Below are 19,403 nucleotides of genomic sequence, written 5' to 3' on the forward strand. Positions count from 1 at the left end.
GAAACTAGTGAGTTGGACCTAGGTCTTTGTTTGAGTTACAAGTTCTTAAGTTCAGAGTCTTTGAAGTTTTTTTCATTCACAGAGGGTCAGAGCGAGAGCAAGATCAAGGGAGCTATCTTTGCTTGCAAGCTTTTCAACCCGAAGGCAGCTAGTGCCAGCTTGTCTCAAAGATGTACCAAATCCAGCTTCGACAAAAGCTATATGGCCTTGTATAAATCAATAAGTGAACACCACATAGCTCCATCTTTGACATTCAAAAAAACACAGACCTGATACATATTCTGCAACTTCATATTCCAAAAAATAGTCTTTATGGGTTACGCTGCCGAAGTATACAATAAAGTGAACATACAGAGCAAGTGATAACCCAATTTGCCTTGTTCCATTGGAAACACTTCAAGCAGCATTATATTAATGATGCATTCATTATGTTACCTCACTTTTGTGGGGCATTTCAATTGAAAACTCTAGATTCTATTCAACAGTAGAGGACTGCATTTCCTCTCCCTGCAGTCTTCTGTTTTTTTGAACCTGCCTTTTTTTTAAAACATTACATGTGCAGCATCCTTTTAATTGAAAAGCATATCTTTTTCTGGAGACAGTGGCATTGTAGTAATGTTACTGGACTAGTAATCCTGCTCCTCGGATGCTGCCTGGCCTGCTGTGTTTTTCCAGCACCACATTTTTCAACTCTAGTAATCCAGAGGCCTAAAACTTATGCTGTGGGGACACGGGTTCTAATATGGAATTTGAACAAAATTAATAACATCCAGAATATAAAGCTAATGACAATGATGGAGACTACAGAACAATCACTGATTGTGTCAAAATCCATTCAGTTCAATCCTTTACAGAATGACATATTGCCAACATAACTCCAGACCAGGAGTAAGTGAGGACTGCAGATGCTGGAGATCAGAGCTTAAAAATGTGTTGCTGGAAAAGCGCAGCAGGTTAGGCAGCATCCAAGGAGAGGGAGAATCGATGTTTCGGGCATAAGCCCTTCTTCAGGAATATAACTCCAGAACAGACAGCAATGTGATCGACTTCTAACTGCCCTTCAACCACTGTCTGGGGGTAATTAGGGATGGATAACAAATATCATCCTTGCTAATGCCACCCACATCCCATTAACAATTTTTTTTTTAAAAAAGTGTCCTATTTTTTCAAATTGCATCTTTGATCAATTTTTGTTTAAATGTCATTTTCTAACCATGTGTAAAAATGGTGAAAAGATCCAGAAATAAGGCAATATTTCTCAGGGGGTAGAAAGCCTTTGGAACTCCTTGCGACATGAGGCTTTGTGTACATTTAAGGCTAAGATTGGTAGATTCATGTTCAGTCAGGAATCAAGGGCTGTGGGGAAAGGGCAGGAAAGTGGACATGAGGGGTACTGGATCAGCCAAGATCCCATTGAATGGTGAAGAAGACTCAACGTGTCTACTGCTGCTCCTATTTCTTATGGATTTAAATACACATTCATCAATGCTTGAGGTTCTGAAAATAGTTTATGGGAGCTATGCAAACACAGAAGTTACCTGAAATAAATAACTCTGATAATTTTAACAGTTTTACTATAAACTGCATTCAAATTAAAGCAGCAGATTGTCAGGAATATGCCTGAAATAAATATATTATACATTCACTTTGCCCAAATCCAATTTAAAAGCATCAGGTTTCAAAACATCTGCTGATCCCAATGGTAATGTTGAGATATGTCTATTGGGAACCTCCGACCTGACACTGCCAAGTATCCTGTATCACGGGAGTGTCTCCAATTATTAGCTTGCTAGCTGGTGGTATAGCTGTCAAGAACCATGGAAGAGATAGAAGCATTACTTGTTGGACTTTAAAGTATTGTTGATGAATAATTTTAAGATAGCCAATTACCTTCCTCCTCTGTAACTAACTTATGAACTGCCAGGGTCATGACCAAAATCATGTATAGTTTCTTCGAATTTGCATGTTCATTCTTGTACTTAGCTTAAATAGAGAAGTTCAGTGCACTTACCTTTAAAAATCTGTAATAAATTACAAGAGAAATGCTGAAAACATCATCATTTGGAAAAAAAAACTAAAGCAGCAGCAGATTTGGTAGAAAGTTGTTAACCAAAAGCATACAGGAGGTGGCAGTACTGCACCACTGCAATCGTTAATCATCTGCTTTCTGAAGGTATAGACTAAATCATGTAGGAATGAAAGCAACCATCTGATCAAACATGCATGCAACGGGAAGCAGATGTCAAAGTTACAAGCACCACAGACAAGACCATTTAGCGGCAGATATTTTAATGCAGCTTCATTTATGTTGCAGCTGTTAATCTTTGTCTAATTGTGTTCTCTATTAAAACTGTGCAAATTAATCATCAGGTAAATACAACTATCTGAATACACATAAATGTCACCTGAGAATTCTGATCGAGTTTCTTCATTTTATGTATCAATTCCAAAACTCAAAATGGGCCCTATTAGCTTGCTTTGATGATGCTAAATTGTGTTATTTTAAAAGGAGCCAGTCTAGATCCCCAAAGCATCTGAATGATTCAGGCAATCAGTCCTATTCAATAAGTAAACTGGAGTCCTAAAGGAAGTACATAGGATTCTGACACATGGTGATCTTTAACTGGCTGAAACCCAAGGGTTGCTGCCTAAACAGACACAGATCTCACCATTAGATTTACTCCCCTAGCTCTATGTGGCGTTTTCTTTAGTGGTTTGACAGAGAACTGTTGCCTTAAACTAAGTCAGTTCATGCAGTTGTCCTCAGACCAGAATAATCTTCTAATGTGGAGGAAATACAAATTTTTGTTTATCAAAATAAACTGGCTGTTCCTCAACCAGTTTAAAACAATTAGCTCATTTTATATATAGAAACTATCAAAAGCAAAATACACAATTTTAACTTCTCACCAGTGCATTTGGAAGTAGGTAAGGATATTCTTTGCATTATTTATAAACATCTACCTACCTTCATGTCATCCAGATTAGAGGGGAGAGTTCCCAACTTCCAGCATGGTGTGCTGTTGTGCAGTGTGACATATGATGATAATGCTGGTGCACAGTTAGCCAGTGTAGTGGATGTGGTTATGCTGCTAGTTGGCTGGTTATCATTACATGACCTGGAATGAAGGTACAGTAACAGTTGTTAAATAATAAGCTTGTTATCACATAATCAACAGCAGCCAGACAATAATTCTGAATTTTTTTTTTGTGTGCCTTCTGCATTAAGCCAATGCACTTGTCATTTAAACATATAGCAACCACTTGTTTTTAAAAAAGGTGAAAGTACATTCGTTTCTAATATTATGTGGAGGTTAAAAGGCATATGAGGCTATGACTATGCTGGACTCTGCATTCCCAAACTGGGGGAGAATGTGAACTGGGAATTCTATCTCAAAATGTGATCAGTTTGCTGGAAAGATTCCACATGTGAAAATCAGGGAAAAACAGGTTTGGGTTTGATGGCTTTACCTCACTCAAATTGTATAACCTGCTAACCCTTATTCTTTAAATTTATGTTAGCATACAGAGGAACCTCGATTATCTGGCATTCGATTAACTGAATATTGGATTATCCGGCAAGATCGCAAGGTCCCGATGCTTGGCTAAACTATGTTATCCACCTTTTGATAATCAGAAGTTCAATTAGCTGAATGAAATACTCCCCACTCAGGTCCTTTGGATAATCGAGGTTCCTCTATGTACACTTGGGTAAAATACTGGAGAATAAGCTACAATACATGTAATTACACATCAGCAGTAACATACTGCAGTCAAAAATATACATCAGCAATAGATTACCGCAGTCCATGTAAATATGACCCAACAACAATTTGCTGCGGCTCATGTAAATTTACCCCAGCAACAGTATGATGCAGCCCATGTAAATATATCCCTGAAAACGTGTGCTGCAGTCAGTCTAACTATAGCCCAGCAACAGTGTGCTGCAGCCCACATAAATGTATTCATGAAACAATGTAAACATAGCCCAGCAACAGTCTGCTACAGTCAGTGTAAATATATCCCAGCAGCAATTTGCTAGTCAGTGTAAATATATCCCAGCAACAATTTGCTGCAGGTAATGTAGATATGATAGATATGACCCCCCCCACCAATGACATTCCAGTCTAATATATCCCTACCAGAAAGTGTGCTGCAGTACATGCATCAATAACCAGAAACAGTATGCTATAGTCACTATAATTGGAGCTCAGTAAAAATCAGAGCTAACATGACCAAAAAGGATCAAAATGGCAAGAGAAAAATTGCAGCTGAAAATGTGTTGCTGGAAAAGCGCAGCAGGTCAGGCAGCATCCAAGGAGCAGGAAAAATCGACGTTTCGGGCATGAGCCCTTCTTCAGGAAACTGCTCTGATCTCCAGCATCTGCAATCCTCACTTTTTCCCCAAGAGAAAATTATAGCAAAACAAACTTCAGTCTCGCACATGTCAACAATTGCTTTGCAATACTGGGAAAGTCAGATCTGCACAGCACCTAAGGAGCCATTCACATCCCATTCAGTTACAAAGAAAAAAAATAAAATTACTTTTATCCTAAAACAGAATTTGATTGCTGCAGGTTCAACTTTCAGGATGCAAGACCGGCATAATAAAATGTAAATTGGGAAAAACATTCGAACATGTAGCAGACAGATACTGGAGAAACAACACAAAGCCAAAGCTAGACAATACTTTTAGAGACTTGAAAGGAAATCACCTGGTATGTGCTACATACTTTGGTGGTGCAGGCAGAATGGCTGGATAATTGTAGTGCTGCTGTTGTTGACTCAGGATCTGCAGCTGGAGGAAAAGCTGCTGTTGTTGCAGAAGCCGGGAATAGTTTGTGTCCATGGGAAGTTCAATTTTCTCATGCTTTTTGTCTGGTGGGATATACTGATGGTACTTCAGCTGCTTCACTCTGGGTTTAAGATCCTTGTTTTTCTTGCTCCGGTTCTTGTCATTTGCAGTTTTGGGTTGGCTTTGCTGGTGTAAAATTGATGCAGAAAGACTTCAGTTCCAGATTAGTGCCCAACCATTCACAAACAATTTCTTAATTGTAACTAGAACATGCGTTTATTAAAATTACTATTCCTCAGGCAATTTGCTTAGTATTTAAAACATATATATTCCTCCTGCTCATAATTTTAAAAGAGAGAGAGTCATACAGCACGGAAAAAGTCCCTTCGGTCCAACTCATCTGAGACGATCAGATATCCTAATCTGACCCAGCTCCATTTACCAGCATTTTGCCCAAATCCCTCTAAACCCATCCCGTTCATATACCCACCCAGATGCCTTTTAAATGCTATAATTGTACCTGCCTCCACCACTTCCTCTGGCAGATCGTTCCATACATGCATCACTGGCTGCGTGAAAAAGTTACCTCTGAGGTCCTTTTTTAAAATCTTTCCCTTCTTAACTTAAACCAATCCCCTCTAGTTTTGGACTCCCACAGCCTTGGAAAGAGACCTTGGCTGTTCACCCTGTCAAGGCCCCTCGATTTAAAAAGGTCCCAGCCTATTCAGCCTCCCCCTAAAACTCAAACCCTCCAGTCCCAGCAACATCCTATTAAATTCTGCACCCTCTCAAGTTTAAAAATATCCTTCCTATAGAAGGGCAACCAGAATTGTATGCAGAATTGTATGCAATTAAGTGAGAACGGCCTTTTGTACTGTTGCCACCATTTGCAGTAAAATTAACAGGAGAAATTTAACTCCCATGCTGTGATGGTAGAAGAGGTGTTCATTTTTGAAAGGTTTGTAGCTCAGGTTGAGGTTTAGGGTGTGGGTTTGCTCGCTGAGCTGTAGGTTTGATATCTAGACGTTTCATTACCTGGCTAGGTAATATCATCAGTGGCAACCTCCTGGATGGGGTACTTGGGGTTTGTGGTGATGTCATTTCCTGTTCGTTTTCAGAGGGGTTGATAGATGGCATCTAGATCTTTGCGTTTGTTGATGGCGTTGTGGTTAGAGTGCCAGGCCTCTAGGAATTCTCTGGCATGTCTTTGCTTAGCCTGTCCCAGGATAGATGTGCTGTCCCAGTCGAAATGGTGGGTTTTTTTCATCCGTGTGGTAGGGCTACGAAGGAGAGAGGGTCGTGTCTTTTTGTGGCTAGCTGGTGTTCGTGTATCCTGGTGGCTAACTTTCTTCCTGTTTGTTCTATGTAGTCCTTGCATGGAATTTTGTAGATGACGTTGGTTTTGTCAATGCCATCCAGGAGAAAGACATAAATAGAAAGCAGGAGACAACAGCTTCACTTCACTTGCAGGTCACCACTGATGATGTTACCTAGCCAGGTAATGAAACGTCTGGATATCAAACCTACAGCTCAGCGAGCAAACCTACACCCTAAAGATGTTCATTAAAATGCACTTATCTTCAAGCTGAGTATTCATTTTTTAGAATTAAAATTAGAGTCTCTACAGTGTGGGAACAGGCCATTCGGCCCAACAAGTCCACATCGACTCTCCGAAGAGTATCCCACCCAGACCCATTCTGCTACATTTACCCTGACTCATGCACCTAACCAACACATGCCTGACCACCATGGGCAATTTAGCATGGCCAGTTCACCAAACCTGCACATCTTTGGATTGTAGGAGGAAACCGGAGCACCTGGAGGAAACCCACACAGACACGGGGAGAACGTGCAAACTCCACACACAGTCATCCGAGGCTAGAATCGAACCTGGGTCCCTGCCGCTGTGAGGCAACAGTGCTAACCACTGACCAACCTTACCGCCCCCATTCGTAGGGAATTAGTGCACACACTTAAAAGTAGGACTCCTACATTAAGAAAATTCATCAAGTTTTTTTTATAGCTTTCCAATAATCACTTTAATATACAGTTGGATATTTGAAAATTGTGGGTTTATCCTATGAAATAGTGTAACCATACTGAGAACATGTACCAGAACTGTACAATAATTGAAGTGAAGTCTGCACAGTTATGTCATGTTAGTTCAACTAGGCGAAAGTTGAGTACTGCTGTTGCTGGAGATGAGATTAGAGTCGAGTGTGTGGTGCTGGAAAAGCCTTTTGCCCGAAACGTCAATTTTCCTACTCCTCGGATGTTGCCTGACCTGCTGTGTTTTTTCAGCACCATACTCTCGACTCAGGTTAGTTCAAGTCTGTTTCCCTGAAATTGCTTCATAGGAAAGAGATCATTTCAGAATTAAAAATGATACAACACCAGATTATAGTCCAACAGGTTTAACTGGAAGCACTAGCTTTCGGAATGCTGCTCCTTCATCAGGTGGTTGTGGAGTATAAGATTGTAAGACACAGAATTTACAGCAAAAGTTTACTTCTGCTATAAATTCTGTGTCTTACAATCTTGTACTCCACAACCACCTGATCAAGGAGCAGAGCTCTGAAAGCATGTGCTTCCAATTAAACCTGTTGGACTATAACCTGGTGTTGTGTGATTTTTAACTTTATACACCCAAGTCCAACACCGACATCTCCATATCATGTCAGAATTAGAGCTTTTTCTTATGTCTTTGCTGAACTGTGCTTGTGGGATTGGTGTCTTACCACTATGAATCCTCAAAGTGCAGTATAATGCTAAATGTGCTGGCTTAATCTCCAGTCCACCAACCTAGGAGACTGATTCCAGAAAATGGTATTATATCAATTATTCTCAACATCACTATAACTGTAGGTGTCAGAAGGTGCAGTTTTAAATTAATTTTTGCTATCTTGCGTACTGTACTATTGCACCATTTTCCGGTGATTGAAAATAATTCACTGGACAGGACAAAATATAGCAGCTTCAGAAAATTAGATTACCTACTTCATAATATTTGCATTAAATAGCATTTTTACTGCAATAAAACAGTTCAAAAGTCATTTAAAAGATATTTAGAGAAGTACATGAATAGGAAATATTTGGAGGGCTATGGGCCAAACGCAGGCAGAACTAGTTTAGTTTGGGATTATGATTGACATGGACTGGTTGAACTGAAGTGTCTGTCTCTGTGCTCTATGACTTTGTGACCTGCATAAGGAAACAATGCATGGATGTAAGTGGGAGGTATTCAGTTCTAGCACAGAACAGCCAATATCATTCAACATTCCCCAAAACAAACACAGCTCGTTATACCACCTGAGACTGTACAAAGGTTTGAGTGTATAAAAGAGATGTACCTTAATTAGGGTTGGAGCAGGTTTAGTTGAGACAACCGTACTTGTGGGCATTGTAGTACTGACTGAACGTATACCTTGCTGATCAGGCAGAGGGGCAGGTTTGAGAAAGTCTGGCATTGGCTGTGGATGGTACTGGGAAAGGGAAAACCAAAGTCAGATTCAACAATATAAGAGAGGATGAAGGAAACGAGCAGCAGTCACCAAGTATCAATTAAAATTACTCTGTGTAGTATTAAATAAATGGAAGTTAGAGCATTCTTTCATTAAACTGCCATGATTAAAGTTATTTTATAAAATAAAGACACAATCAAGATACATTGATTCAGCAGCTTGTCAGGTGAAGATTCTTTTGTCAAAATTTGTACAGTTAAATATGCATTTTCTTTATTAAGTTGATACCAGCAGAAAGCTCCAAGTCACTTGATTTTCTCATTCCAGCATATTTCAGCTCACCTGCCATCGTGCAAACTTTTAAAAATGTTTTGATGCAAAAATTGATACAATACAATTTCAAACTTAAGCTCAAACATTGACACTAATTTTCAAAATTATTCTCATTCCTACAAACTCAAAGCCAATTCATTTTCTCCATCATGAAAGTGTTCTAAGAAGCAAAACACATGCACAATATATTTTGCTTTAAACTAAAAATGACCTTACAAACTGCTGACTGTTCCCCTGCATTGCCCCAGAATCAGTGTTCCCCAGACTGAAAACCCACTGGGAAAAAAAATTACATTTTGCAAGATACCCAGACACATTCTTATCCAGTTTAACTTAAATCAGATGTTTGATGTGGAGTTGATAAATTTACTCTATTAATTAAACCCAACTCAGTCAGCACAACAGTTAATCATGTAAAGTATTCCTGAATTAACTCACGGAAAACTCAGAATTGAAGAGCAAATGTGTACAAAGCTACAACAACCAATCCCCCCATTTACAACATGAAGGTTTGTAAGATCACAATGTAATACTTTCCCAGTAACAATTACTAATATCTGCATTTTTAACTTGTTTGGAAACCACTACCCCCTCCTAGTGTCTTTTGGCTACTTCAGGCTATAAACTGTGACCGAAATGACAAATAGGCAGCAATTAGGTCCCAAGCCATAGCTGACACTGCTCCAAGTAAATCCAGAGGTGGTGCATGAAAGTTGGCAAGGGAAATTCCAACTTCTGATTTCCAGGTGCTTGTGGGACTACCCAACATCAGGAACGCAGTAGATTAAATTTACAAGCTATCACTCAGTGATTCTGCATGATGATATTCCTTTGTAGTTACAACTGTTGTCTATAGAGTCATTGAGATGTACAGCATGGAACCAAACCCTTCGGTCCAACTTGCTCATGCTGACCAGATATCCCAACCTAAACTAGTCCTACTTGCCAACACTTGGCCCATGTCCCCCTAAATCCTTCCTATTCATGTGCATAGAAGCTGCAATTTAAATTTATGCCCAGACACAGGATATCATCCTTGAATATTTCCCTGATGTTTATAGGAACATGTTTTTCATTCTTGGTAACATACAATCGTGTAGGTCTTTGCAATTAATCAAAATGCTTTTACTATTACAAACTTTGCGCAGAATTTTTACAATTTGGCACTGTAGGAATACCAGCTCTCCAGTTGAGCATCTGTTACCTTGGAAGCAGCAGATTTACTGCTGAGGGAATAAAACAAGCTCTAATAAAAAGGATATAAAGTGCAGATCTCGAGTGCTGCAGCTGCCAACTCTTCCTACCATTCCTTAAAGGAAAAGAAATTAAAGTAACTCCCGAATCAGACGCATGCACCACCACAAATTTGGCAAATGGAAAAACTAAGATGAAACAGATGACAGGGCGTTAGGCAAGGCAGCCACTTCTAAGAGCTTAAGTTCTCCTTTAATCAAAACTACAATTCAGAAACCTGTGGTTTTACATAAATGGTCACAGAATTTCAGTGCAACACTTAATTACACGCAGAATTTAATATGTTCGTTAGTTCCCAATAGATACAGTCATACAGATCAAAAATAGACCCTTCAGTCCAACTAGTCCATGCTGACCAGGTTTCCTAAACTAAAACTAGTTCCACTTGCCTGCATTTGGCCCACATCCCTCTAAACCTTTCCTATTCATGTACCTACCCAATTTTTTTTATATATGTTGTAATTAAAACTGTATCTACCACATCTGCTGGCAGTTCATTCTACAAAGGAACCACACTCTGTATGGAAAATGTTGCCCCTTGGGTCCCTTTGATCAGGTCCCAGAGATTTATCCACCTTTATGGGTTTTTTTAAACATCTTCAGCTCTTCCTCTTCTACAATGTGAACTGTTTTTAAGACATCAACATTAATTTCCCAGAATTCCCTAGCCTCCACTTCTTTCTCCAAAGTAAAAACCGATGTGAAGTATTTGTTTAGTATTTTTTCCTTCTCCTGTGGTTCCACACATAGATGATCTGTACAGGGCCTATTTTTTTGCCCGAAACATCAGTTTTCCTGCTCCTCAGATGTTGCCTGACCTGCTGTGCTTTTCCAGCACCACTCTAATCTTAACTCTGATCTCCAGCATCTGCAGTCCTCACTTTCGCCTAGCTGATTTTAACCTTACCGCGAATCCTCTTGCAAGGATGCTTACCTTGAAGAAGTTCGCCTCCGCTCTCTACAAGGGTTTCAGTAAGTCCCTCTCTCACTGCAGCTCCCAGGTCATCTCCTCTGTCCTGAAGCTCTTCAACCATGTCCTGAAACAGACTCACTACCACAGCCTCCTTATTCCTGATGAAGGGGTTTTGCCCAAAATGTCGATTTTCCTGCTCCTCGGATGCTACCTGACCTGCTGTGCTTTTCCAGCATCACTCTAATCTTAACTCTGATCTAGAGCATCTGCAGTCCCCAGTTTTGCCTAGGGCCTATTCTCTCCTTAGTTGTTTTTTCGCTCTTAATGTGCTTGTAGAATCTCTTTGGATTACCCTTAACCTTATCTGCCAAGGTGCTCTCATCCCCTTTGTGCCCTCTGATTTCTCTCTTCAGAATACGCCTATACCCCTCATATATGTCAAGATATTCACTTTTTGATTCATACAGTGCAGAGAAAGCCCTTAAGTCCATTAAGTTTGCACTGACATAACTACCACTCAAGGTGCGCTAATCCCATTGTCCAATTACCTTGAATATTATGATATTTGAAGAACTCATCCAAATTTTTCTCAAAGGTTTAAGGTTTCTGGCCTCCAGTACCTTCCTAGGCTGTACATTCCAGATTCCCACCACTCACTGAGTGAAAATGCTTTTTCCTTCAAATTCTCCCTGAATCCCTCACCCTTTACCCCAAAACTATGCCCTCTCGTGACTGACTCCTCAAGCAAGGGAAACAGCTGCTCTTTATTCACCCTGTCCATACCCCTCAATCTGACGCACCTCAATCATGTCACCCCTCAATCTTCACTGCTCTAAATAAAGAAAACAATTCAAGCCTACCCAATCTCTCTTTATTGTTCAATGTCTCCATCTCAGGCAACATCCTGATGAACCTCCTCTGCACCCCTTCCAGTGCTATCACATCCTTCCTGTTGAGAGGTTATGGCAATTTTCCATTGCTTAAAGCACCTTAGCAGAATCACAATATTCAATGATCATTATATCTGATTACATTAGTCAGGCTATTCAAATAAACATTCTGAGCTGGAAAGACTTTTCAGAAGTCGCAAAATTTCTCCCACTGGGAATAGTTCTGTTGGTTCTCTGAATTTGCAGATCTACAAAACAGGATCAATTTTCATGCACTGTCAAAAGTGTTAAATTACCAATTTTTGGCCCTGAATGTATCACAAAGTTAAGAGACTCTGCACAATCATACCCCTCAATTCCATGAAATCACAGACGTATAATGAGTGAAATAGTGTTCCCAGAGAATGCTCATTCACAGCATTATGACAATTCCTATCAAGGTAAATCAAAGTGATCTAGTAACTATGCAGTTTGCCAACATTATGGGGGCCCTGTATTTGACTGGGATCTGTAGACACGGATCTTACAGTGCATTAATCCGTCCATGACTAGAAACTTAATCTATGATCTCACCTCTGCAGTCCTGCTACATCCAATTGTGAATGCTATTGGATAATTAAAGAACTCACTGAAGGCAGATCCTCCACAAACATCTCCATCTCAAATGACAGTGGAGGCTACCTCAGCGCAAAATATAACTCTGAAGTATTCTTTACAATCTTCTGCTGCAGGTACCAAGCAGATCACCTATCTCTATCTCCTCCAGAGGTCCTCGACATCAGGGCCAGTCTTCATCCAATTTCTTCATCTTCCAAGCTCCATTTGATTTTAAGAAATGCTTGGAGGCTGGTTGTCTGCAGGATTCCTCGCCTCTGACCTACCTTTGAAGCCATGTTACTTGTCCAGCTCAGCTTCTGGTCAATAGGATGCTGGTTTTGGGGATTTAGTGACAGTAATGCCATTGAATACCATGGGAAACTGTTACAAAGACTGTGGGCTCTGGCAACATACCAACAATAATACAGAAGACTTGTGCTCCAAAACTTGCCACACCTCTACCCAAGCTGTTCCAGTACAGTTACAACACAGGTATCCACCCAACAATGCGAAAATTGACCAGGCATGACCTGTACACAGAAAGCAGGATGGAAGGGGTCATCAACAGTGCTATTAAGCAGCACTTGCTGAGCACTAATCTGCTCACTCATACTCAGTTTGGGTTCCCCCAGAGTCAATCAGCTCCTGAGATCATTACAACCTTGGTTCAAATGTGGTCAAAAGAGCTGAATTCCAGAGGTAAAATGAAAGTGACTGCCCTTGACATCAAGGCCGCATTTGACAGTGTGGCATCAAGGAGCCCTGGCAAAAATGAAGTCACTGGGAAACAAAGGGAAAATTGCCTGCTGTTTAGAGTCATGTCTGGCACAAAGGAAGATGGTTATGGTTGTTAGGGATCACTCATTTCAATTCCAGAGCATCAGTGTAGGAGTTGTGCATGGTGGTGTCCTAGGCCCAAACACCTTATCCTGCTTCATTAATGACTTTCCCTCCATCATAAGGTCAGAAGTGGGGATGGCCACTGCCAATTGCTTTCTCAGATACTGAAAAAGTCAATGGCTAAATGCAGCAACTGAGCTGCTTTGTTCTGGATGATGTCAAGATTCTTTATTGCTGTTAGAGTTGCATTTATCCAGGCAAGTACGGAGCATTTCATTCATTCCCGATTTGCATCTTGTAGATGGTGGACAGGCTTTGGGGAGTCAGGATATGAATTTTCTGCGCAGGATTCCTAGCCTCAGACCTACTTTTGTAGCCATTCTTCTTAAATGGCTAGTTTCGCTCTGGCCAATATTGATTTTGGGGGATTTAGTGACGGTAATGCCATTAAATGTCATGGGACTATGGTTAGATTCTCTTACGGGGAGATGGTACTTGCCATTTTTCAATCAAAATTGTCCAGGATATTGTCTAGGACGTGTTGCACTTGGATATGTACTGCTTCAGTACCTGAGGAATGGTGCTAAACATTGTGCAGCTAGCAGCAAACATCCCCATTCCTGAATTTAGGACAGAGGGAAGGTCATTGGTGAAGCAGCTGAAAATGGTTGGGACAAGGGCACTATCTTAACAAATTTCTGCTGAGTTGTCTGGGAGTTGAGAAGACTAACTTCCAATAAGCACAGCCATCTTTCTTTGTTCTAGATATCACTAAGCAGTGGAGTATCTCCCTGATTCCCATTATCTCCAGTTTTGCATGGGCTCCTTGATTCCACAATTGTCAAATGTAGTCCCAGTGTTAAGGGGCAGTCATTCCCACCTCACCTCTGGAATTCAGCTCCTTGTTTGGACCAAGGTTGTAATGAGATCAGGAGCTGAGTGGCCCTGGCAGAATCCAAATTGAGCATCAGTAAGCAGGTTTATTGTTAAGCAAGCCTAATAGCACTGTTTATGGAAGGTGCTTTATTTCATCTCTGTAAAAATATTGAAAAGCAAATGGTAATCAGTACTTTTCCCTTCAAGATTTGCTGTCTGAGAGAATTTTGAAGGGTGATAAGTTGCTCAAAGTGATTGATGACTCAATTTTCCTGGATGTCAGAGATCTCCTCCTTTTGAAATCAGAATGAAATAACACCATAATAAGAGAAATTAATGATACAGATTTCAAAGGAAGTCATTTTTCATGTCAATAGTGAGCACTATGCTTTTGCTGCTGACCACAAAATCCAAACCATTGCTGTCAAGCAATCATAAGCCAGTTAGTTTGACATCTGTCACTGAGAAAATGTTAAAAGTCTATTATAAAGAAGTTAACAGTACAGCATTTAGCAATACATAACATAATCAAGCAGAGTCAGAATGGCTTCATAAGGAGAATGCATGCCAAAAAACCTATTGCACTTCTTTCAGGAAGGAGGGTGGATAAAGGGGAACCAGTAAATGTAATACATTTGGATTTTCAGAAGGCATTCAACTAGAATAAGTCCACAGTACTGGGGACAATATATAAGCATTGATAGAGGACTGGCTAACTAATAGAATGATGTGAAGGTGTCAGTGTTGGACTGGGGTGGACAAAGTTAAAAAACAAACAATACCAAATTATAGTCCAACAGGTCTATTTGGAAACACTAGTTTTTGGAGCGTTGCTCCTTCATCAGATAGCTCCAAAAGTTAGTGCTTCCAAATAAAGTTAAAAATCACACTACACAAGGTTTAACTAATAGAAAACAGAGTTGGCATAAAGGGGACATTTTCAGGATAGAAAACCAATTAATGGAGTGCCATAGAGATCGGTCCTGGGGCCACACGGATTTATAATATGTATTAATGATTTGGATGAGGCAAGTTAATGTACTACAGCCAAGTTTGCAGATAGCACAAAAACAAGTGGGAAGGCAAGTTGTGAGGATGACAGAGTCTACAGAAGGATACAAACAGGTTTACTGAGTGGGCATAAACACAGCAGATGGATCAATAATGTGGAAAATATGAAGTTATGCACTTTGGAAGAGGAGCTGAATTTATTTAAATGGGGCAAGAGTGCAGTAAGCTGCAGCACTTGGGTCATTGTGCACGAATCACAAACAAAACTAGCATACAAGTTCAGCAGATAATACGCAAGGTAAATGGAATGTTGGCCTTTATTTCAAAATGATTAGAACATAAATAGGAAGGTCTTGCTAAAACTAGGCACTAGTGACAGCAGGAATACAGTGTACAGTTTTGGTTCCCTTATCTAAGGGGACAGTGCAGAGAAGGTTCACTATGTTGATCCCAGGTATGGACAGATTTTATTATGAAGAGATGAGTAGGTTGGACTTGTATTAATTATAGTTTAGAAGAATGAAGAAGGGAAACATATATGATTGAGAAAGTTTGATAGGGTAGATGTGGGAGGTTGTTTCCTCTTGTGGGAGAATCCAGGACAAGAGGACATCTCAGAACAAGGGGTCACCCATTTAAGGTGAGATAAGGAGATTTTTCTTCTCAGTGGGTAGTGAATTGATGGAATTCTTTACCATAGAGGGATGTCGAGGCAAAGTCATTAAGCATATTCAAGACTGAGATAAATAGATTTCTAATCATTCAGAAAGTCAAGGGCTCTGGGTAAGGGCAGGAACGTGGAGTACTGGATTATCAGATTCGCCACAATCTCAATGAATGGCAGAGCAGACTTGATGGAATGAAAGGCAAACTTCTGCTCCAATGCCTTTTGGTCTAATTACACAAAATGCTCATTCACATTACAGATTTTATATATGCGGCTTGTTCAACCAAAAAAATACAATTTGATTACTGTATAATAATGGCTATTTTATGGACTATGATGCTGGAACTGTCAAGACTGGATAGGCCCTCTATCTGGCTTCTACTCTCAAGTTGTCTACTTCACTGCTGAGATTGTGGTTTGGCAGGGAACAGCAAGATGAGGATCACCCCCAATGCTGTGTGCAGCACCTGCAAAAAAGATGATGAAGAAAGTACTTAAAGCCAAAATGTTCTTTTCAGAGTTACCCAGTACATCAGAGAAAGGACTTATTTTAGGCTGTACAGAACTGCCAACTTGAGCTTACTCAGCAGTTTGCCTTGTGGTTTCTCTGGTCACCACTGAGCTCATTGATGCTTCAAATCCCTATCAGTTACATGTTTCCTTGTCTCCAGATTCCGTGAGTGTCAGTTAGTAGGTCCCCTCTAAGTTCACGGTTCTTCCTGTCATACAAATGCTGTTGTGATAGTGTCAAGGAAATTTTTAAAGCCCTAAAGTAAATGCTAGCTCTCAGTCAAGTGGATCAGCAGTATTGGTGCTTCCCAGTTTTCAGCTACTAAAAGGATTGATTACAATCATATCTAACTCTGTTTCTGTTATTGAAAGATCAGATCTGCAGAGTTAGAAGGATCTGACCAAGTTAAGTGCAAAGAACAATTTAAAAAGGTAAGAATAACTGATGATTAACAACTTGAGAATTAACAAGTAAACACAGCTGCTTAAGCCAAAAATAAACAAAGCACTTCAGACTCTAACAAGCAACTCTGAAATTAATGTAGGTGTAAGTGAATAATGGGTTATTTGCTTTTGAACTTCTACAAACATTCACCTATTTTAATCTTGAATTTTAAGCATGAAGAAAGTATTAAAAAGTACGTAATGACATCATTCCAAATGTTTAACACCTGAAGTTATCATCACAAACTAATGTTATGTGACAGACCTAGTGTCCATGTGCGTGTGTGTAAGATAGATGAAATTCAAAAGGCTTTTGGAAAAAAAACCTTTAACAATGTCAAAAAACGCAAATAGTTTAAAATGGCTAATGATGAAATCAATTTTAGGAACGCTCTGCAAACTAATGATAACCAGCTGCTATATCAGAATAATAATAACATAAACTATGAAAAAAAGGCAGTTTAGGGTTGATGATGGACAATCTGCTCTAAATCTTAAACAAAAGCAGAAATTACTGAAGAAACTCAGTAGATCTAGCAACATTTGTGGAGATAAAGCAATGTTAATGTTTTGAGTCCAGTGACATTTCTTCAGAACTGCTCTAAACCTTGTCGTACACAAGGAATGAAGACATTGAACACTCAAAATATTAAACTTCTACACACCTAGGTCACAATTAACTGAGGCACTAACTACCAACATCAACAGTAGTAGCTTCAAAGACTTGGATTTGCCTCCCTCAACTCCTTCACTACCAAACATCACGATTGCAGTGGTCTGTACTGAGTTACATGAGGTGGAATGAGATAAGCTGGGCTCTCTGACTTGTAAGCCATTAATCACACATTGTCTGCACAAGCATTAGCTAACATCTGGACAGCATGCAATCTAATTTGACTTTTTGAACCAAGTAGTTTCATGGTAATTAACTGATAAATTGCAAAAAGAACAGTTTGTTTCCATTTTAAAACTAAGCTGTCTTCATATTATTAATGGAGACACACACCAACAGACAGGTTTCATGCAGCTAACGGGCACAGTGTCCCCTACCCCTGGATTGAGAGTGCCAGGTTGAGGTCCCACTTACTCCAGATATGGGTAGTAACATAATTGAACAGGTTGATTAGAAAATAGTTTTAAAAAAAAGAAAGACAGGTTAAGTAAAAACAAATTAAAACAACTTTCTAAAAAAAAGACTCTTATGGCACACTAGTAATGTCCCTATCTTTGAGCCAGGAGATCTAGGTTCAAGTTCCACATCTCCAGAGATGCGTAGTAAGATATTTGAAATGTTGATTAAGAGAATATAAAGAAAAGCTTCCACCATTCTTATTAAGTTGAAGGTACAGCATCTCACCCTTCAATTAGGAACTTTACAGTCTTCCTGAAAGCAACAACACTTTAAATAATTTCTGTTCACAACCGGTCTTCATGTTTTCGGATGGAAGCTGTTGGCTATGGTTTTTCTATCCCTATTCATTCCTCCCCAGACCCATCTTTTGTCTCATTTGTCACATGACCATTGCCTTGCACATTGTAACAATGGCTTTATGAAGTTTCATCTCTCCAGTCTCAAAGTCCACCACAGATCTTTTGTTTTGGCCTTTCACTCAAGCCTGCCTTTGGAATTATGTAAGAGCTGTTATATTTTTATCATTTTCCAATTCTAATAATATACTATTGACCTGAAACACTAGCTCTGTTTCTCTCTCTACAGATTCTGTCTGATCTTCAGGGTAATTTCAGCATTTTCTGTTTTTATTTCTGTTCCAGCATCTGCAGCAATTTGCTTTTAGTTCAGTGTCACTAAGACCAATAACTCCTTTATCAGAACTTTGTTACCTGCAGTCTTGATAAATCTCAGAAATTTTATTTTTAAGTCACATTTGAGTGTTAAACATTACGTGCCTATCAGCAACAGTCAATGCACATGTAAGATGAGTTTCTACGAACAGAAAGCCGTCTCTAGCTAAACCTTAGGCATTTAAGACTAAGATTTGATGTAAAGACAGCAATTTCCTACAGATACACATTCAGACTGCTAACATATCACCCTTTGTTTACACAGCACTCACCTGAATAATAGTGTTTGGTACAGGTGAAGATGAGGAGGAGGATGATTCTGTCACTTTGGTTTCTCCTGGAGAAGGAGCTGAGCTTTGAGACTCCTGGCTCCCTGGCTGCTCTGGAGATAAAGCGTCACTGCTGTCATCATCAAATGAAAATGTGTCTAAAGTTTTGGGATAGTGCACTTGGCCAACTGCAAAAAGAAGTCAACATCCATGTTCATACAACATACTTTCTGAAATAGATTTGAGAATCCAGGAAATGCTTTTCATTTTATTAGCTGAATGGGCTTTAAAAAAACATTCCAGTGCAGAAACACTAAGATAATTTTGTTTATCCACATCTATTCCAAAACTGACAGCATTATTTTACAAGTAATCAATTTTGTCCAATTACTTTTATCTTTTTCTTCATCTGATTGTATCAGTCCAGCAAAAATGTCTCCCCAAATAATGTCCTGCTGGCTTCTTAAAGATGCATGTTTCAGCTAGGTTTTCATTCGTAAAATGCAAATGAGTACTGTCACAGACCAAGAGGCAAAGAAAACCTGTTGAACAGATCTTATCTGGGTGGGTTACTTATTTCAAGCAACTGGTTTCCACCAACCAATGTGTTATGTGTTAATTGTATTTCTGTAGTATTTGGTTGTAGTTCATGTGGCGTAGTGGCAGTGTCCTTGCTTCTGGATTAGGAGAGCCAAGTTTAAGTCCTACCTGCTTCCAAGGTTTATAATAACATGCCTGAG

General features: G+C 39.6%; 1 protein-coding gene across 10 annotated transcripts in view; it reads right to left on the bottom strand.

The window, feature by feature from the left end:
- The window catches only part of mrtfba (myocardin related transcription factor Ba), a 230,841-nt gene that overhangs the window by 17,131 nt on the left and 194,307 nt on the right, over positions 1-19,403 (bottom strand). For 9 of the 10 annotated variants that reach the window (XM_072560112.1, XM_072560114.1, XM_072560117.1 and 6 more), the window contains 4 exons: positions 18,667-18,851; positions 8,146-8,277; positions 4,716-4,981; positions 2,969-3,119 (listed from right to left, as the gene is read on the bottom strand). In XM_072560112.1, coding sequence (XP_072416213.1) covers positions 2,969-3,119; positions 4,716-4,981; positions 8,146-8,277; positions 18,667-18,851 — 734 coding nt within the window. The remainder of the gene's footprint in view (positions 1-2,968; positions 3,120-4,715; positions 4,982-8,145; positions 8,278-18,666; positions 18,852-19,403) is intronic. The other variant, XM_072560118.1, reaches the window with a different exon arrangement.

The sequence above is a fragment of the Chiloscyllium punctatum genome, chromosome 40, assembly GCF_047496795.1.
Source record: "Chiloscyllium punctatum isolate Juve2018m chromosome 40, sChiPun1.3, whole genome shotgun sequence".
In the NCBI taxonomy this organism is placed as follows: Eukaryota; Metazoa; Chordata; class Chondrichthyes; order Orectolobiformes; family Hemiscylliidae; genus Chiloscyllium; species Chiloscyllium punctatum.